Source organism: Protopterus annectens, chromosome 9.part0, assembly GCF_019279795.1.
Source record: "Protopterus annectens isolate FY-2018-M chromosome 9.part0, PAN1.0, whole genome shotgun sequence".
NCBI lineage: Eukaryota > Metazoa > Chordata > Ceratodontiformes > Protopteridae > Protopterus > Protopterus annectens.
Window position 1 is genome coordinate 1,216,396,978 of NC_056743.1, and position 22,546 is coordinate 1,216,419,523.

General features: G+C 36.4%; 1 protein-coding gene and 1 pseudogene across 1 annotated transcript in view; one reads left to right on the forward strand and one right to left on the reverse strand.

The window, feature by feature from the left end:
* The window catches only part of LOC122811950 (calcium-binding protein 4-like), a 300,582-nt gene that overhangs the window by 227,403 nt on the left and 50,633 nt on the right, over positions 1 to 22,546 (forward strand). Inside the window, exon 2 of the mRNA XM_044084143.1 lies at positions 17,719 to 17,749. Within this exon, the coding sequence (XP_043940078.1) occupies positions 17,719 to 17,749 (31 nt within the window). The remainder of the gene's footprint in view (positions 1 to 17,718; positions 17,750 to 22,546) is intronic.
* LOC122811003 lies at positions 1,081 to 1,643 on the reverse strand (annotated as a pseudogene).

Below are 22,546 nucleotides of genomic sequence, written 5' to 3' on the forward strand. Positions count from 1 at the left end.
GTACTTTCATATTTATTTGGTGACACTGTGGGCTACTCCTAATAGTTTGACCAAGAGCAAGGCTACCATTTGTATTAATAGTAACATTACACAGTAAGACTGGACACCCTTTGTTAAGGGCCTTAAACTAGCTGATAAGGGGTACTGGTGGGAGCGATAACTACCTTATAGTCTGGGCAAAAGGGGACATAGCTAGTAAGACTGTGCCAGCCTTTGCCAAGGGCGCATGTGTGTAAAACAAATCTCCAAGAGTGTGTGTGTGTGTGTGTGTGTGTGTGTCAGCCAGGTGCATCTGGTAATATTGTGTGTGTATCTTGTCATTCTCCCAGTGTACATCCCCCCACTGGTGCCAGTGGTGAGGATTGAGGCTCCTTGATTACTGGTCCACTGGTGGGGTGTCACAGGAAGTATGTTTTAGAAATAAGTGGGAACTCAGAATGAGTCAAACGTCATCAAATAACATTCACTGAATTTATTGACTAATGCCCTAAGTTAACCCCTATTAGGAAAAACTGCCAGATGGCAACTTTAACTCAGACTCAATATATTAAACAGTCAAGACTTTTTTTTTTGTCAGCCGCATAGACACATGAGGCCCAAATGTCTTTTCGGGGACAACACAGGAATGCTGCTTAATAAACAGACTTGCACATAATCATATAGTTTGCTAACAGAGCATGAAGATGAAGGCTTCTTACACATGGGTACAGAATAAAGCTTATTAGCAGTGTCTAACCTGAATAAACTGTATTAAAATGAAAAAATAAAAGTAATAAAAAAGAAGGAAATACCACTAAGGAATTAAAAAGCATAAAACACAGCTTTATGAATACTGTATGAGAATCTTTCAAGTTTTCTTGTGAACAATGGCAGCTAACAAAAGATAAGTTTATGAGATATCAAAGAATATAAAATCAAACTAAAGATAATGTGTCTATGAAATAGTATAATTTGGGGTTTAAATAATGTAAGGCTTACATGTCTCATACAAAAAGCATCCTAGCAATACATTTCTATTTGCTTAACTTTGCTGTTGCTGCGAGATATCTGCTGAGTACCTAGCTTTGTTGTACTTCATGTTTATTCTGATAATTCCAGGTCACATGACTGCTCTTTGTTATCGTTTCTGTCTTTAAATTTTAGTGCAAGCCCAAGCTTGAAAGGATGAGTTGACTGCCTGTTCTCCTTGCTAATTTCAACAGTCTCCTTGTAAGCAGCCTCGGAGGCCTCCAGTGCAGAGGTCTTCTTTTCACTAGTGGCTACATCACTCAAGCAGCGATAACAGTCACCTCTCATTTTCAGGTAGAAGACTTTGCTCTCATACTGGAAGTCATTGCAATTTTTAATTAGAAAAACTTCCAAAAGACTTAGAACATCTCTGCAGGCACCTTCCTACTCCTTCTCAATTTTTTCCCTGTCCTGCCTCACCATCTCTATTTTTTTTTACTCCCATCTGCTGCAGACATCTGTTCAGTGGTACTTATGACTCTCTAAGAGGAATGCCTGGCACCAACTACATTCTTGTATGCCACAGACAACAGGTTTCTGTCTTCATTAGATAATGGCGCATTCATTTTTGTCACTTCTTTCATGGCGGTGGCCATATCATCATATCTCTCCTCCTGCTCGGCTAGCCTGGCTCCCTGAACACACTCTTCCCACCAACCCACCATCTTTAGTCAAGTCAGGAAAGTAGGGACCAATCGCAAACCTCAAATCAAGGACACCCTACAACCAGACTCCCAGCAGCATTGCGAGCCCCGCACAGTTATATTAATACAGCTGACAAGCCGAGGGGGATTTGAAAATTACATTCAAGAAAACAGCCCACAGCAGATGTATCCATTGCTATTAATTACAAACAAAAATGATTATCACAAAATTCTATCACAAGATTAACTAACGGCAAGGCTAGGAAGGAAGACCAGCAATTACTTCACGTCATTGTTTTATTCTCTGCAGATCATGACAGTACTCCTCTATGATACCTTTAGAGACACTGCATGCGTTGTAGTTCAAGACTCGTTTTTAGTGTATGAGACTGTCTTTACCCGCAAGGGGAATGCTGTAGTCAAAATCACAAATTAAAATGCTACATTAACTAACCTATCTTGATAAATGTGTCCAGATATAAAAAATATGCAAATAAATAAACAAACAGGTCTTAATTCAACATTTGCCTGGATAAATACATCTGTAAAATCTGTAAAAATAGGCAGCTTTAGATAGAAGGATAGATAGACAGATTACACACTGACAAATGAATTATACAGGACAATAACACAAAGGACTCTGTCGGGGGCACGCAGCTGTGCTGGTCTAAGTATAAGTAACTGCTATGCATACAACAGAAAGTCTCGAAGGAAATAACCTTACCAAGAGAGCTAACAAAACACAGTCTGGTAGTTCAGCTAATAGAGGGTTTCGTGTATTCTCAATTACCATGCTGCAAAGGCAGCATACTGCCAAGAGAGTTTGTAAGAAGCAGCTGTGCTGGTTAAAACTGAGTTAGTGCCCTCTTTTATCAGGAAGTTTTCCAGAAAACAATGGAAGATTCTATCTCAGATCTTCTTATTTTCTGTAACATTTTATGACAACATTATTTTGTAGAGACAAACCGAATACCAAAAGGTGGTGATTTGTGATTTGGGTGTCATCATGAAAAACGCAAAATTCCTTCAAGATTGTAAAATGGATTACACCTTACTTTTTACACTGAGATTAAGGGGCTATTTATAAAAGGAAGGCATGGATATTCATGCATATAAATCTTTATGCAGCATAGGTGCCATCCTTTTATCTAAAGAATTAGAAACATAGACTCCAAACGCTGTGGCCCTGCTAGAGGATTTACATTAATGTGAAATTTTTGAACAACAATAATGTGTAACAGCATATCAAATGCTATTTTCTGATTGTAATTTTGTTCTTTCCATAATTACAAATTCTAAGCAAGATAATAAATGAGTGAATGAGCTCTTGCAGCCTTTAGATTCATGGCCATTCTGTCCATTTTTGAAGAAGTTACTGTCTGACTTTGTGGAGGAAGGGTGTGTAAATAACTCTGAATAGCTTATGATTTTCTATGCTGGGCAGGTAGGATGCTTTCTGTATATGGTGTGGTTAGGCTTGGTCTGAAGTTGAGAAAGAAAGAGGCACGTTCAAAAGTGGAGGGGTACACTGTTCAAGCAACTGGGGTACACTGTTCAAGCAAGTTCTATGTGTCTCTGAATTGGCCTCTCCCTGAATGTCATCACTCACTGCACCATTTCATGTAATATGATGTGCTATTTGTTTAGGAATACCCATTAAGACTATAATGGCAAAAAAAGGTGGACTGTAACTTAGAAGCACAAGAGAAGCAGTATACAGTTTTGGGAAATGCTTTTTTTGTAAGCCACTGGTCAGTGGCATTAGGATAATATACAGTTAATGTTGCAATGAACACTGTTATTTAGTAGGCTGTCTGACTTATGTTTACGTATGACAGTGACACACATTTTATTTCACTACTCTTGCCACATAATTGTGTTTTCTGTCTACTAATTGACTGACATAATTTAATTAATTTTTTTCTCCCTGCACCTGCTACAAGCTCCTTTTCTTGTTCACAAAACTTTATCAGACCTGTCGTAGCCTCACAGGGCTTAACCCAACCCATATCTGTTTGTTAGTCAGTGAAATGAAATGGTCCAAAGGCTAATGTCAGCTGTAATTTGAGTATGCACTCATAAATTAATATTTTGCTTTGTGAGTTAACATACATTGCTTGCAGCACAGTTATTTGCTCTTCAACACAGAAGCAGAACAGTAAACGTACAATATGCATAAATGAGTCACACATATAGAGTAGTTCTATTATTTATTTAGTAGCTTTATACAGCAAAAACTTGCTGAGTAGCATGATTGCAGGACCTTTGAAAGTCTGTTCTTTTCCAACATATATCATCTGTGAGCCCTTTGCCAAACTGTCAGCCATCATGTAACCTGTGTAACTCTACCAAATATTGCAAAATGCTCTGACATCTCAAGATTTCATAGGATGTTAAGAAGAGGGAATTTGGAATGTCATCTGGGTAACCTCAGGTTGGTAAGCTCATCTGTACTCCTAGTGAACAGTAATGGATGTTAAATCAAACGATTTCATTCAGAAGAGGCTCTTATACTCTATGACTGACCAGATAAAGTGTACAATAAAAGGATGATTAATAACTGGGCGGCACAGTGGTGCAGTGGTTAACGTTGTCACCTCACAGCAAGAGGTTCTCCGGTTCGATTCTCGGCTGGGGTGCCTTCTGTGTGGAGTTTGCATGTTCTCCCTGTGTTCGCGTGGGTTTCCTCCGGGTACTCCGGTTTCCTCCCACATTCCAAAGACATGCATTTGGAGCATTTCTCCCCGGGCCTCCGCTGAAAACAGGATCTGTGGAACCTAGTCGGACATTCCCGGTCAATAAATGTTAAATAAAATAAAAATAAAATGACCTTCACGGATCAGTTATTAATCTCCTTGAATACCATATGCATCGCACTCAGTAAAGACCTTTTTTACCACCCTGGCAACCTACCTAGTGTTTTAATAACAGAATGCATCTTAAGCCTTTCTCTTGTAACAGAATATGTGGCAAGGATCATCTCCTTTGAAAAGGTTACTGTCCTGTGTGGACAGAAACAATCATGACATTACTTATGCACCAGGTATAGGTTGTGTTATAAATAAATGATGCATCTGAAGGAGTGGGGACTGTGCCACTCACTTTGTAATCGTCAGCAAACACAGCAGACACTACTGTTAGCAACCTGTGTATCCAGAAACATGATGCCAAAGAAAACTAAAATAATGAGTGAGCTGCATGACATCACATTGGTAAGTTTTTACCCATGAACAGGACAGTTGTTCTCCAAATTTTTTCTGTTTATTTAGTTGGACATCATTGCAAAACATTTTTTTTGGTCCAGCAGAGAAAATAAGTGCTGTTCCTGAGATTACATACTTTCTGGGTAGGGTGCAGTTTTGAAGGCCATGTAAGGTGAAGGTACCTGACTCCTCATCGAGGGCAGCTGTAATCACCTGAGGAAAGGTAACCAAATTTAGTTATCATGGCCTTCCCATAACAAAGCCACACTAGTTTATACATAGCAGCAGAAGATTACCTGCATCCTTCTGATAAAGGTGCATTACAGGGGTCTCAATAACCACACAGGATATTAATAATGTCTTTCTGAACACAGTGTATTACAGTGGTCTCTATAACCACTCAGATTATTAATAATGTCCTTCTGAACATGAAGCATTACAGGGGACTTGATAACTACACAGGATATTAATAATGTCCTTCTGAACAAGATGTATTACAGGGGTCTCAGTAACTACACAGATTATTAATAACGTACTTCTGAACATGATGTATTACAGGGGTCTCAGTAACCACACAGATTATTAATAATGTTAAGACTGATGGGTCTGTACTTCCCACAGATAACTGCAGATCCTCCTTTATGGACAGGAACCACAATGGTCTACCACAGTTAGAGGACACAGCCTGCAAAGAGACTTTTATTCAATGTGATGTGAGAAACATTACTGGATTGCATTTTATAACACTAAGAAAACTTCCTGACATGTTACAGGGATCCATGGAACTAGTGTTCTTGAGTTTACATGAAGATGTTTGAATTTGATTGGGAGATATAATTGAAGGTGCGCCATCTAAATTTAGTATATTGTCAGATTGGAGATAAATGTATTCAGCTGGATATTGGAGTACATTATTCCATTTATTATTATGACAATGCAATCTTGACAAATACCTCTAGACTTCCTTATGTATCTTATGTATTTGTAGAACATTTTGCAGTAGATAGGGTACTATTATTACATTCCAAAATGATGAAAATACAAATATGGAACCATTCCAAGATTCCAGTGACTGAAAAGAAATAAAAGTGCTGGAAAAGGGGCAGACATGTATACCCCATAGCAGGAGCGACCTTGAGCTGTGTTCCAGGAAGCTGAACTTAAAAATCTTTTTTCTTGAAGGGAGAATGACAATTGTATATGTCAGATAGGATGAGGACAAAGAAATGGTGAACAAAATCATCAACCTTGAGACTTCATGGAAGAAACCAAGTTAGGAGGACATTCACAGAATTCTTACCAAGTCCTGCAAAAGTAAGATTTATAACTTGACCCAGAATGAACTGGCGGCACTAAAAAGTCTAAGCGCTAATAAAAGGAGGAGAGTGATGAAGTCAGTTAAAGGGGGGGGGGGCATCTTCATATACACTTGACATTTTGAAAAAGTTAGAGAAATTATGATTAAGCCAGAAACTGTATTTGTTACCATTGATGTGGAAGTGTTTTACACTGCACTTCCATGTGAATAATGCATTGAGGCAGTCACAAAAGTCATAGGCATAAGGACTTACACCAACCCCAAGGAAATACATGCAATAGGTGAGCTTCTGGACACAGTACTTAAAAACAACTACTTCCATTTTAGCCAGAAATGGTATAGACAAACAAGGGGAATAGCTATGGGAGCATCAATGCCCCCCAAGTCTGGCAAATCTAGCCTTAGCCAAGTGGGAAGAAAATGCCATCTACACCTTTGAGTACTTCCCATATATGAACTGCTGTTATCACTTTATTGATGATATTTTAATCTCATGGAATAGCTCAGTGGAAAAACTTAAGGAATTCTTTGACTACATTGAAAAATCAACAGACTTCCTGAAGTTCCTGTTTTTCACTAACCACTACAGCTTTGAAAAGGTAGAATTTCTGGATCTCACCATTTACAGAAAAGAAAATGATACAATGTTTCATCACTGTTTTTAATTAGCATTATATTCACATAGGCCGACTAATACAGGACCACAAAGGAAAAAAATTAGATAGGTTAGCATTATGGACTTAGAAGCACTTTTGGATTTATACGTAACACTGCTTTTCTGTAACAGAGTTCTCCCATTTCAATTTCCAATGCATTTGTCAGGAATTGTAGTACTAGTAAGCATAAGTTTTAAAACATTCCTGTATTAAGTTATACAAGCTTTTAATACTGGTTTACTTACACTCAGTGTTTAATGTTGCTAAATCTGTTGATTTTTCTTTTTATTTGTCTTAAAATGGAGTCTGTCATTGTACACATATTTACAATTTAGTAGAGTTAACCATATGAATGCACTTAATGCTATTGTGCTGTTTTACACTGATCTGATGAAGTCTCACCTACTTATTGGTAGTCAGGTGAAAGTGATTTGGAGTCCTGTGGTTTTTATTTTGTTATTTTTCCTTACTTGCATCAACAGCAGTAAACTGATGATGTTTCTCAAGACCAAAATGTACCCTTTCCTTTATGTTAGCATAGTCACTCAACCATAATCTTATCTTTAAGTTTATGTAATAAACCTCCCTAGGCTTGGTTTATGTGCCCTGAGGCCATGCTGCCTTCCTGCCCTGATTAGATTCACCACTTCCTATTATTTAGCCCTAGCTTCACACATTTAATGTGTCTCTTTTCAACAGACTCACACATTTGTGGTAACCTTCCTATCATATGCTCAGCTCATGTTAGTTTACAACCTGTAACATCTGCACCGTTTTATTATGTAAGACTATTGCCAATGGACCTATCTTTATTTATACCTAATGCTTCTTAGTTCTGCATTAACAATATGTGAATTATTCTCTACTTATTTCAATTATGGATGGATTAATACCTTGCTTATAATTAATGACCAAGTAAATTCTGTAGACTACCAAGGACTAGACAGTCCATATAGTTGCATACTTTTCCACTCTCCCTACATATTTCTGCAAAGTTTTTTTTTTGCAACAGGCACTAGTATAAGACACACTTACTGTGACTTGCTGATTTCCATGCTGAGAACTGCACTTTGTTGTTTGATAGGGATTAAAAATGTGGCAGCTAGGAATTATGGCATGTTACTGACAACCTCTCATAACGTACCTGTTTCAACAGCACTTAGGTGGAACAAACTAAAGTAAGAGTCAGTTATCTCTTATCTCTTTAACTCTCTTTGGTCGACTGTCATAGAATGCTGCAGTTTCTCTTAGACTAGCACATACAGAACCCTTTCTTGTCTCTCTGAACATATTTATTTTTGATATATCACTAGAAAGTTTAATTCATCCTGTCATAGAAAAAAGGCTCTTATGCTACCTGACATAAAGGATACAAGGTAGGAGCTCCCAGTCCCAGGTTCAGCCAGACTGTCCTGACTAGCTATGATTACTACAGTATAATACATAAGGATTTTAATTTGACTGGTTGTCACATATTTTTACTAAGTGTTGCCCAATCTAAACATGGCAAATAGCATCTACTTAACAAATTACAGATTCCGTGATGTACTATAGTTATACATAGCCAGGGACAAGATTTATAAAGTGTTTGTATTAATTAGGCACTAGCCACATAGGACAGGAATACAACACATAAGCTGTAACCTATCAGCTACCAATAGGAGTAGATATGCAGAACAGGTATGTAAGATGAGACTTATACTATTGTACCTTGGATGAACAACCTATAATATACATTTATGACCCCAGCTCGAGTGCACTGTTAAAGCAGATAAATGCTGTATGTCATGTAAAATGAAGTTAGATCTGACAAACCTCTTTTAAGAGAGAAAGCACTCATCTACTTGTTTTTTAATAAAGAAGTTTTGCTTGGTAAACAAGTTATAAGTGCTTGATTACTCTGAAATATCAACTGTGCTTGCCCACAGTGCATGGTTCATTTTTCCTGATCTTTAGGATTCTCAGCCCGCAGCTTTATTTGCTCACAAGTACTAGTTTTCCCTGTGGTCTGCTGTTTTTTCCTTACAGGGGGAAGATGTCTTACCTCCTTAAGGCTGGAAAACTATTGTCCCTCATTACAAGGATCTGTGTTTTTCTAAATAATAATTCTTTTTATAGATGAGATAAGGCAACTTTTTATAGACTGTTTTTTGCATAAGAAGCCTAATAAAGTAGGTTACAACTGTGATCACATTCCACAGAATCATCTCCCAAACTAAATGAGACTCTTATTTTAAAGGTGCAAATATCTGTGATCTTAAAACAGAGTTGTTAACTCCTTTTCTCATAGATGCTCCATTTTATGCTGCATTTTCTCTGGATTCCAGGTCAAACATCATTTCTGTAGGTGAATGTCGGCTGTTAAAGCTTGACAAGTATGGGATGACTTTCTGGAACTTTCATAGCTTTGGCATACTGTATTTTATTTTCTGTAACCTGAAAGATGAATTGCTTTTTTTTTTCCTTTAGACTATGTGCAAACAGGAGACCATGAGGAGGGCATTTTATTATGCTCCAAAAAAAAAATTCCGACATACATGAGTTGAGTATGAAAATCCTTACCTTAAGGATGTAATGAGTTATCAGTTGTCTTGTAAATGTTAACACATTTATCCAGAAACTACAGTAATTACAACATGCCTATTTTGAAACACTTTATTTAAGGCTGCATGCTCCAAAACATTTAATAAATCACTGAGGTAACAATTTATTTTCAAATACTTGTATAAAGGACTACAGGATCTGACTTTGTTTTAAAAATGTAGTGTATAGGAGCTAGCAAGTTAGGCTGGTGCACGGCAAGAGCACTTGTTAGATCCAAAATCAGAAAAAAAGGCCAGCACCAATGAAGGTTCAAAAGTAGTTTAATAAAACTGAAACTAGACCGGTTTCAGCAGCAAGGCTTTCCTCAGTAGTATAGTCAGCAAAAAGCACTTAGTCATCATCTTATATAATGTTCTTTAAGACATCTATATGACATCACTTCCTGATAAGTCAAAAATGCAAACAAGGCAAAAGTAATTGAAAAATACAATCAGGCAAAAGTAATTGAAAAATACATAGTTCAGTAAACAAAAAAGTTTGCCTGAGTTGCATGCATATCTCCAGATTATAATGAAAAAATCCAAAGAGACACAGTACACTGGTATATCAATGATAATAAACAAACTTAATAAAAAACATACAATAAAGGGTAAATGCCCAAAAATAAACCCGAAACAAAAGTCAGGTTATAAGAATTCTGGTGTTGAATACCAGCCACAGTATCCTAAAATGAGCTGAAATGCAAAACCTAAGCAATGCAACCTGATAAGAAATAAGTACATATACGTAATGCAAGTATTGGTTAATTACAAATTATAATTTATCATTTAATCCAGGAGGAAAAGCCCCCAAGTTTAATGATCCACCTTTTTCCTTTGGTATTTAGGATATCATGCCAACCTGTTTTAAAAGAACGATTCCCTATGATATGATCAATGATGGTGAATGTAAATTTGGCAGTGGGATGTTTGATAACATGTCTATATAGTGCATTAGTTAATCTTCTGTTTCTAATGTCACCAAGGTGTTCAGAGATCCTGACACGAAACTGTCTAGACGTTTGGCCAATATAAAATGCATGACATGTACATGTGGCAAGATAAATAATCCAGTCTGAACTGCAGTTACCAAAAAACTGTATGTCGTATATTTGTCCAGTGTTCCTACTAGTGAAAGAAGTAGTTTTGAAAATATAGTTACAAAAACTGCAATGTCCACATGGATAAATGCCTGAAAGTTTATCTCCAGTAAGTGTTCTTTGAGTTGGAGTGTGATCCATGACCCTGGTTTTTTTATAGTGTGAAAATAAATTCCTAAAGTTTTGCCTTTCCTATAGGAAAAATAACATCGTTCTCCGAGATAATCTTCCAACAATGGATGAGAATTCAATATATTCCAATGAGTATTAATAATATTTACTAAATTGGCACTATTCCTGCCATAAGTGGTGACAAATCTACATACATCTGATTCCTCATTATGAGTTTTAGTATTGTATTGGAGAAGAGAATCCCTGGATTTAGCATTACTAAATTGGACTGCTGACTCAATAGTACGAGCGAAATAACCTCTGGACAAAAATCTCTTGGTTAGATCCATTTGATGACTCTGAAGATCATCCACTGAGGAACAAATCCTTTTCATCCGCACAAACTGTGATTTCGGTATGTTCCGAATAATATGTTTCGGATGAAAACTATCAGCATGTAGAAGGGTATTATATTGTGAGAATTTTCTGTGTACGGACGTTCTAAGAGTGTTATCCTCCTGTCGAATTAAATTGACATCCAAATAACTGATTGCACTCCTATTATATTCCACAGTGAATTCGATACCCCAGATGTTCCCATTCAAATGTTGAATAAATTCCTGGAGGTATTCCTCACCTCCTTTCCATATAAGCCAACAGTCGTCCAGGTATCTTCTCCATATATCAATCTCAGGTAGATATATGTTGTGCAAAGGGTCATATAAAATCATATCTTCCATGTAGCCCATAAAAAGATCAGCATAAATGGGTGCAAAGGATGCACCCATAGCCGCACCCTGTAGTTGCCAATAGCAGTTTTGTTGGAAATAAAAACATTTTTAGTTAGAATGTGTTCAGCCATACACAACAATAAGGTGTTCATCCCTGGGGGGTATAAATTGGTTTTATTTAGCCAGTATTCCAAGGCATTAATACCCCAATGAGGGATGCTGGTATAAAGCGAGGATACATCAAGGGTACACATAAGCCATTCAGGGTCCAATTGAGACTCGGAGACTATCTGCAAAAATTCAGTCGTGTCCTTGATTCTTGCTCTAACACATGTTAACAGTGGTTTCAATTTTTCAGTTAGAAAAACAGACAAGGGTTCAGTGAGTGACCCAATGCCAGATACAATCGGTCTGCCTGGTGGCTGATCAATGGACTTATGAATCTTAGGAAGTAGATAAAGTTGTTGTTTCGTAGGATCCTTAACCGTCAAATGAGTTTTGGTTTTATCAGAGATAATGCCAGATTCTACAGCCTTTTCCAAAAATTCATTAATTTCCAAGGCAAAACCTGGAGTGGGATCAATCTCCATCTTCATGTAATGATGATGGTTGGAAAGTTGTCTAAGACCTTCATTCATATAATACTCAGTATCCATCACCACCACCGCACCCCCTTTGTCGGCAGAAATAATAACAATATCCGTATTATTTCTGAGTTGTGTGAGTGCTATTTGTTCCTTCCTAGACATGTTATGCTTTATAGTGTCAACAGAACCCAAATTGAAGTGTATATCCTTTATAACCGCCTGCTGGAAAACAGCAACATGTTTATCCATGGGAGGGTTAAATGTAGATTTGTGAAATCTAAAATCAGATGATCTATGAGCATTGTCAGTTTGATCTTGTTGTTGAAAAATAATTTCAAGTTAATTTTCCTACAAAAATCCATTGTATCAGAAACCAAAATACTTTCATCAGTGAAAAACCAGGTATGAAACCAAGGCCTTTATTAAGAAGGAATATTGATCATCAGTCAAAATATGACTTGAAATATTTAAAACATTAGTACATGAATGATTTACTTCACTATCGACATGAAGAGCTCTTCTAAGTTTTTGACCTCTGTGTTTCCTTCCTGCCCTGTGTTTTTCCCCTAAAGGGACCTCAGTCCTTGACCCCTTTTAGCATTTGGAGAATCACCAATATTAGGTGTCTCAGTATCAGTAGTCGAAGAATCCTCACCAGAGGTAATAAAGCTAGGCCCAGTCTTTTTAAAATAGACCTTGGTCTTTTTTTGCGTATAAATGAAGCATTCTTGGTACCATGAGCAAACCTCACACCCCTTTGTGAATCAAATTGTTTGCCCCTATCATAGTCTTCCTTATCCCGGGCAAATTTATGCAATTTCTTTTTCTTAAGGTTATTTTCCAAAATAGAGATTTCTTTAGATAATTTGCCAAGACAACCCTGAAAACTAGCCTCATGTTCAAACCGTTTCAGGTTGTTACATGTTTTTTCTACTTCAATAATATTACTCTGTATTGTTCTCTCATAGAAAGAGGCCAAAATATTAACTCTAATCATGGCAGCCTCCTGTTGTGCTTGTTGCCAATCTTTCAACAGAGTTTCATCCGGTGTGCCCACTAGTGTTTGGATTTTACATCTCAATACTCTAGGGGATATATTCTGTATTTGGTAAGCTTTAAACAATTTACTGTGCCAAATGTTTGTTCTAAGCATCTTAATTTGTTTACCTAATTGAAAGAATAAGTTTTCGCAACCGTCAAATGGATCCATGATTACCAAATCCACCTTTTCTGTATGTTCAGTTCCTATGCCAAAAATTTTTAAGTCATCCTTGTCGGAGCATAAACCAGATAACAATTTACTGAGATCCATGACAATAAGTTGCAATGAACCGGAGGAAGAAGATATAAAAAATAAAAATGAACCCTGAAAGGATTCTTTTATTCTTAAGGGTTGAATGGCAAATCACGAATAAGTCCAAAACAGAAAATCACAATCAGAGTCACAAAGAAGTTGAAGCCAGAATAAATGGCAAATGTAACCCTATATATAGGGGAATAATTAACCCTAGCACCTAGGCAAAAATGCTATACAGACCAAAAAGTCAAAGGCCTGTAATGTCTAAAATGCAATGTTCTGAGTAATGCACAACCTACAGTTGTTCAGAGGTGGCTAAATCCATATGGAGTATACCAATATGTAATGAATTTAAGCCAGACACACTTATGCACCTTATTTAAATCAGATAACAATATTAAGAAATCAATAATTGTTCAATACAGTCCTCAGATGAAATTGTTATCAAAGGTATAAATGTACAGATGATTATTGTCAGCACTGTATGCCCAGCAGTTATTCTAAAAGAAGGCCTGAGTGCAACACTGGGCAAACAAAAAGCCCTCAAAATATGTGACCAATATTGACTCAAATGTGAAACAAAACATGAATCAGTAGGAACATAGGAATGAACAGATATAAGCAATAATATTGTATCAACCTAGTGTATATAACAATGGCTAGTTCATCATAATCAAATGAAATAAAATAAAGTTATGCACATATTACAAACTGAGCACCCATACATGAAATGTCCTTGAAAAAATAGCAATGTTGTATTGTGCTACAACAGTACTCAGAAATCCAGTATAAAAAAGAAAACGACTAGGCAAAATTATATGAAATATACACGTGTTCTAAACTAAGAACACATACATGAAAAGTCCTGAAAAAATGGCACTGTTATATTGTGCTACAACAGTTCTCTAAAGTCCAGTATTCAAGAAAAAACGACTTAACAACACCATCCAGACAGTTAAATGATTGTCACAGAAAAATTCTTCATTATGGTAAAGCAATTACCAATGAAAATTGATCCAAAAATAGATGTCAAGAACAGTACCTGGAAAGATGAAGTTTGAAATGTATTAGGACCCTTAAAAAGTTGTTCCAAACAATGTCCCAAAAGGCCAAATTGATCCTCGAAGTCCTGATATGTCCAAAAACAGTATGGAAACCACAACGACCTTGAAAAACAAATCCCAATCCGAAAGATGGTGGAAAAACACTTGCAACCACGTGTAAACGCAAACGATAAACTCAACAGCGTTAATGCATCCAATATACTCACTTGTTAACTTAGATAAACATGATAATCCAACAAAACCAAAAAAGGATGACCAAAAGTCAATCCTTTAAAAAGAAAGCGATGTAGATGCCATGCATCCGAAAATAACGATGTCCAGGATGAAAAATCCTAAGCAATCCACAAAAAAGATGACTACCTGAATGGTAGAACTCCCAAACGCCAACAGCCAGCACAAACGAAAATCAATGTAGTGTATAGGAGCTAGCAAGTTAGGCTGGTGCACGGCAAGAGCACTTGTTAGATCCAAAATCAGAAAAAAAGGCCAGCACCAAGGAAGGTTCAAAAGTAGTTTAATAAAACTGAAACTAGACCGGTTTCAGCAGCAAGGCTTTCCTCAGTAGTATAGTCAGCAAAAAGTAAAAAAAAAGTTTGCCTGAGTTGCATGCATATCTCCAGATTTTTGGGCATTTACCCTTTATTGTATGTTTTTTATTAAGTTTGTTTATTATCATTGATATACCAGTATACTGTGTCTCTTTGGATTTTTTCATTATAATCTGGAGATATGCATGCAACTCAGGCAAACTTTTTTGTTTACTGAACTATGTATTTTTCAATTACTTTTGCCTGATTGTATTTTTCAATTACTTTTGCCTTGTTTGCATTTTTGACTTATCAGGAAGTGATGTCATATAGATGCCTTAAAGAACAGTATATAAGATGATGACTAAGTGCTTTTTGCTGACTATACTACTGAGGAAAGCCTTGCTGCTGAAACCGGTCTAGTGTCAGTTTTATTAAACTACTTTTGAACCTTCCTTGGTGCTGGCCTTTGTTTTAAAAATGCAGGAGCTCTTTTACTATTTTTGCTTCTATTTTTATTAGGGTTTTGTGTGTGTGTGTGTGTGTGTGTGTGTGTGTGTGTGTGTGTGTGTGTGTGTGTGTGTGCGCACTTGCGTGTGAGTGTGTGTTTGAGTGACAATTAAACTGATTTTAGAGTGTACACACTAAAAACACAGTATACAGCAAATTAATGAGGATTACGCTTCTTACTTTTGTAACAGTCTGACGATTTTATGGTGGACTGATTGTTGTTAAACACCCACTTGTTTCTCTGTACTACAGAGAATTATGAATGGCTCACTGATCATAACTTTAGTGTGTAAATTGTCCTGGAAGTGGATTCCAGAGAATTCGTTGAACTCCTTCTGGTAAACATGTACAAATATTGCATACGTGGATATTGTATGTGCAATACTACCTTCCCATGTGGTCTTTGTCATGAACCACAATACAACTCTCTCCTCTTGGTTTCTTAGTACAGGATCAGGTTGTAAAGACAACTTATAGGCATCTTTCTGGCCATGGGAAATTTTCTCACAGTCTATCAATCATATCGATGACACTTATTAAAGAATAAAAAGTTTTATAAGAGCTGCTACTTATTGATTCAGCGCATTCAGCTGATTTAGCTGTCTGTATTTGAAATTCTGAGATTTTTTGACCTTTTATACTGTCATTCATTGCCTCAGATCCCAGTCCATCCTTCTCATTTGAACATTTCATGGTTTTCCTTGAAATCCTGCTTCCTGATACCTGTGTTTTCCTTTTTCTTTCATACATATGCTTTACACATTATGTTTCCATGTCTGATCTTCCATAACGGTACATACATTTTACTTTACTTTTTCCCAGATAACATTCTAATCACAGCAGCACTCTGCAAGCCCTAATCACAGACTATCATTAAGCACCAGTTACACATAGCTGTAGCAGAAGGCTACATATCAAAAAACATCATAATGTGCCTTTGGGGGCAAATTATTAGGGATGGTAGTGGATGATATTCTTAGATTTGACCTGCATATACAAAATTTCAGAAGGAAAAACTCATCAAAAAATAAGGATGCTTTATAGAGCTAAAAGCTTTCTGACCTACGCAACTACAGCTACACTTACCACTACTTATCTCCTCCTTACATTTCTTTATGGCACTCCCATCCTTACCAACTTCAGGCATCACAACAAATAAAACTTGAACAATGCTATTAATAAAGTTGCAAAATTTGTAGCCAATACCATTTGCAGAACCCACCTCTCTATAGCACTAAAAAAACAAAATTGGTTAGAATCATCACCAACCAACATACCCACAGCGTCTTACCACCTATAAAATTATCCAGAACCCATCTGCTTATCCAGTACTAAATAACATTCTACACAATTAAGCTCCTAGTAGGTTATTAAGGTCCAATGTCTGTCCACAAACCTATCAAATCTGCCAAGCATTGCCTGTACTCATACCATGTTGCTAAGGCCTAGACTTCCTTATCTATCTATCCACCAGGTCAATGCCCTCCCCACCCATCCTTCAAAACCTTTTTTAAAGACTTCTTAGCCAACAGATGGCTTTTTTCTTGCTCAACACCAGGATAAATTATACCACTAAATGTGAACAAATATGTATTTATACCTTATATCTCCATACTCTATCTTCTTCGCTCACTTCCTTACTTCTACCAATTTCTCTCTCCTGGCTTTCTCTTTAAATATACCATAAACTTGTTTTTCTCTCACTTTGTATTGCAATTCCTGCTTGTATTATACTAACTCACCTTTAATTTTCTATGAACTGGCTAAAATTTCTCTAACTATTAAATCATTATCATATAATTTGCATCTATTCTTAACCAATATTTTCATATTAAGTCTAATTTAGTATAATTATTTAAACTGTATTTGTTTTTTTGTATTATTTTTTAAAGACTGCAAAATTATTGTTCTTGAAATGTTTGTAATGCTTTCGAGCCTCCACTCAAAATGGGCACTTACCCAGTTGGACTTTCCCAGTAATCAAATGCCAATAACTAACTAAATAAATAAATATGTATGCTGCAATACCATAAACTCTTCTCTCTCCTGGTCATATAATCCAGACTCTGAGAGGCCACAAATACATAGAAAGAAGCCTGTAAACTCCTTTCTCAGTACTCAAATCAGCCTCATATGACCAACTCCTGAGCCGTTCTGGTATGTTCCTAAGTCTAGGCTGATGCTACAATAAAAGGGAATAGTGAATAACCCCCCAGTACTCCTCAAAGAATTCAGAGAGCCCTTTCCTGGCAAGAGGTCATTATTACCATTTGCTTACATCATATAGTTCAGTGCTTCACGATTCCTCATCATGATGCCTTTTTTACCTCATTTCTGTACATTTGTACTTAGCTTATTTTCTTGTTTTTCCTCTTTCTAGGACAGAGACCTGCGACCAGAAGAAATTGAAGGTAAGTGTGAATGTTGATTAACTATTGTCTGCTATCACCTCACTTAAATACAAAAGTATCTGCTCGTTTACTTCACCACTTCCAATGTGATTATGGATAACTCACAGATACAGTATACTGTCATACTTTTCTTTGCAACTAGAAATGTCTGAACAGTTGAAAACATATGAGTGAACTGTTTAACAACATGTCTTCTGTAAGTACTGGACAAACTTTTAGACTCTTGAGGAAGGAGGTAACTTAAATAATCCTCTCAAAAAGAACAAGACTATATACTGCTGAAACAATCTATTATTTATTCACAAAAAAAGTACTTATGGATTCTGTACTAAGAGTACAAATATTTATTATTAAAGGGAAACCTATAAAATGCAATTTTACAGGAATATACTGGCACCATTTTACACTTAAACTGTACATTGTCCCCTTCTCAAGTCTGAAGCAGTTTTGTTAATGCAAATTAATGCCATTGACTTGCATGGTAAGCAAACTGTACAATAGATTAAGAAAAATACTGGCACTGATTTTTTTTCATTTAATTTAATTGTTTTATGTTTGGTGCATCAGGGCATGCCTATTTTCAAAAAACAACATTGTAGAAATTGAGAAAAATTAACCCAACTGAAATAGGACCCCAAAGTCCACCCCCTCCGATCTGATCTGTCTGATTGGATTTGTTGGAATATAGAATAAAAAGCAATCAGAATAACAATACTATTAGATTTGTCACTACATATGGACGTAATGTTAATGTCATCAGGGATATTATTAACTGCAATTGGAAAATTTTATTAGCAAATAATGAACCTAGTGAGGTCCTTACTCCTAGGTGCCAGTTTTCTTATTGGAGGGGGTGGACTTTGGGGTCCTATTTCAGTCACTACAAATATCATGGGGGCATACATTCTTCAAATCAACAATTGGTGCTTATTGGAGATAGATTTTTGGGTTAATTTTCAAGTGGTCATTGCTCTTCTTGTAAATTTATGCTTAAATTAAAACAATTTTGTAGTAAGAACACTAGTAAGGTTTATGATATAACATTGTTTGCTAATTGTGGTATGGACTGGCTGATAAATCTAGCAACTTGCTCTTGCACAGCCTTTTATGTTGGGCAAATGTCTCACCCACTACGTATACGAATGTGTGAACATTTTAGTGATATTCGAAATAAGAGACTATCTAGTGCTCTATATAAACATACTATGGTACACAGTTCGGTAAGATTTAATTTTGTGGTGATAAAATCCAGGGAGATAGGACAAATAAGTTAGGATGGCATGTTCTATTAAATAAAAAAGAAAGGAATTGGATTATAAAGTTAGGTGGGCTATTTCCCCCCTGGACTTAATGACCGTTTATGATTAGTAACAAGCTTGTTTGTGCAATGACTAATTGTTAATTATGTACAATTAACCTAATGTGTGTGTGTATATGTATACATATATATATATATATATATATATATATATATATGTGTGTGTGTGTGTGTGTGTGTATAGGTGTGTATATATATATATATATATATATATATATATATATATATATATATATATATATATATATATATGTGTGTGTGTGTGTGTGTGTGTGTGTGTGTGTATATATATATATATATATATATATATATATATATATATATATATATATATATATATGTGTGTGTGTGTGTGTGTGTGTGTGTGTGTGTATATGTTATTTCCACTCTTTTTTTTGGTACTGGCCTCATTTTTCTTTTAAAGCATAGCCATGCATCCCGACTCTCTAACAAGTTCTCGTATCCTTGGTAAGTGTAAGCATGGGTTTGAAAGATGGACCATTTACAGGCTGCCTATGTCCATTAGAGACACAAGTGCCAAACTGATTCAAAACAATACCACGATTTGCCAAGGTAATGTCTTCAGCTTAGTAAACAAGGATATCGTCAGATATTCTTCTCTAATGCCACCCACAAATAAAAGAAATGACGGAGTCCAAAGTGGTCCTTTGTGGTGTACCCTTATTTCAGCACAAAGAAATATATACTACAAGAGTGTATTTTTTAAATGTTTAGCCTCTTGTTTAAGTATGACCCAATATTTTGAAGGGGTAGTCCAACGTATAACAATCCTAAAGCATTGGTAATAATGCCACTGCAATATGGATCATACAATATTAAAATGTATATTAAAATGTAGTAAACAATTGCATTAAGAAGTATGTCCATATGCACTCCAAAAATACTAGGAAGTTAAAGGGCAAACCTTTGAGATAGACTACTGATATCCATAAATTGTTTAACAAAATAAAGAAAATAATCAATTCATGCAATAAATCTCTATCTCCCTACCTTAAAACACTCCAGTGGGCTAGCAAATATCTTAATTGTAACATTAGGAAGTGAGTATAAACTCAGGGTAGCCACTTCCATCAAAATTAACTAGGTATCCTTCTTCAGCTATTTAGGAAGCTAAGAAGTAACACTTTTCTACAATAATAAAATAAAAAATGCATTACCAAATAGAACAAACTAACATTTTGCTAAAATGATTACTTTCATTCATTTTCTATATCAGACTTTATCCATTTTCTATATCAGACTTCTTCAAACTGAATACATACGTTATCTAAAATATTTTAAATATACTAAACAAATCATATGGCTAGGGAATTAACTCATACAACTGGCTCACAATTGAGACACACACGCTATCAAAGCGCTTGATCCCACATCAACCAGCAGGGTGCCACAGGAGTCAGTGCTGGGTCCTCTACTGTTTGGTATATACTTCTCAGACATTCAGGCCAAAACTAAGGGGCTGTGACTGACCAGGTTTGTGGACAACTGCAAACTGGGTGCAATTATTGAATCCCCAAATGATGTCAGTATACTTCAAGAGGGTCTTACGCAGACCAATGACTGGTGTCTTAGTCACTGTCTCAAACTGAATGCAAATAAATGCATCATCATTCCCTTCGATACAAACAATGTCACTTCACACTATTAAATTAACAACAATACCCAAGACCCTACGTACCTATGAAGTGGTAAGAGATCTGAGGTCACAAGTAGACAGGCTTTCTACATACCACACTTGATTAGCAAAGGCATTGCCTGTAGAGCAAAGGAGGTTATAACTTCTCTATCCTCGTCACTAATCAGGCCCATAATTGAGTATAATTCCCCTTACAGGATGTACCATACAAAGCACCTGCAGCAATTGGAGAGACCTCACAAGTTTCTCAGTAAGAAGATCACAGGATTCCAGTACATGCCAAGTCCCTGTCACTATACTCAGTATCATATAGACTTCTTAAGGGAGACTTATGTCTGGCTTATGGAGCAGTCTCCGACCCAAACCTAATGAATTTGCCGCACATCCATAAATAAAATGGGACTAGAGCTATCAATTCCCAAGGGACCTAAATATGGCCTGCCACTTGAGTAAGACAAGCTGGAGAGACAGATTTGTCTCCCAGCAACTGCCACATCTTTGGAATAGGCTACCAATTCATGTGAAGCAGAGCAACTCTATGACATTGTTCAAAAGGAACCCAGACAGGTAGATGGGACACCATAAATTCTTACTGGGGATAGTGCCCATAACCCTCCTGGACATAGACAGTCATTAATAAATACAGTCATGGGTATTGACTAGACTATCTATGGTATTACATTGGGATGAAACACCTAGACTTAAAATGACCTCTCTGTTGATAACCTAGTAACCTTCTATGATCCTATGAAATACTCAGGCATACTAAGACATAATGTGTGACCTATTTAAACAATAATATTGATTCTAAATTACTTTTGTTTTGTGTTGAAACTATTTCTTTGTATAATTAAATAAAAATTAGAAAGGAGGTACTGGGTTATCCTTCTAGCCAAAAGGAGTGATTACTACTGAACTGCATGGTAATTCAGGTGCCTTATTTAGCTAGTCTCTTAATATCCTAGTGACTGTTTACCTAACATTATCCTATTAACCTATGAACTTATATCTGTATAAATAATGAGTTCAATTGCTTCTGGTTAGTCAATACAAAAAGCCACTGCAACTTTGAATTGATAGTAAGCTCTATAAAGATCTTCAGAGAAGGACACAGCGGAGTACCCCTTCCTAAAGCTATGTTCTGGAAATCATGAAAGAAACTGTTTTACAGGAGGAAATTCCCTCAAAGGGCTTTGGCAGAAGTAATTTTAATATACTGTTTTGTGTCATTTTGCTATCTTCTAGTCTCAGACTGGCATAATTTAAGCATTGTCTCTTATCCAGCATTGCTGTGTGCCTTATTTCAAAAGTATGTAATCTGCTACTAACCATTAAGGGAGGCCAAATGTTACATTTTGTAATTCAGAGTCCATATCTCAGTAAAAGTTAAAGATGCAACCCCACCCAAAAAATATATCGATTAGATATCTGACTAGTTAATAATATACAGCACTCAGTGAATGCCTGTGCCCAACAGTCTGAAGTCACTGGACTTCAGCTGAGGGAACTAGGTTCATATTCTGAAGGAGAACAGTTAACTGTAGGTATTTACCTTCCACATTACTGTCACTTCCATGCAACTTGTACACATACCAACACCCACCCAGACATTTGTGCGAGTGCGCGTTTGCGCGCGTGCACACACACATACACACACACACACACACACACACACACACACACACACTCAGACATAAAACGTGCTCACACACATGCATACACATACAGATAAACACAAACACACACATGCACATCCACAGAAAATCACACACACCCATGTGCACACAAGCATACACACATATACAAACACATGCTGTCACAC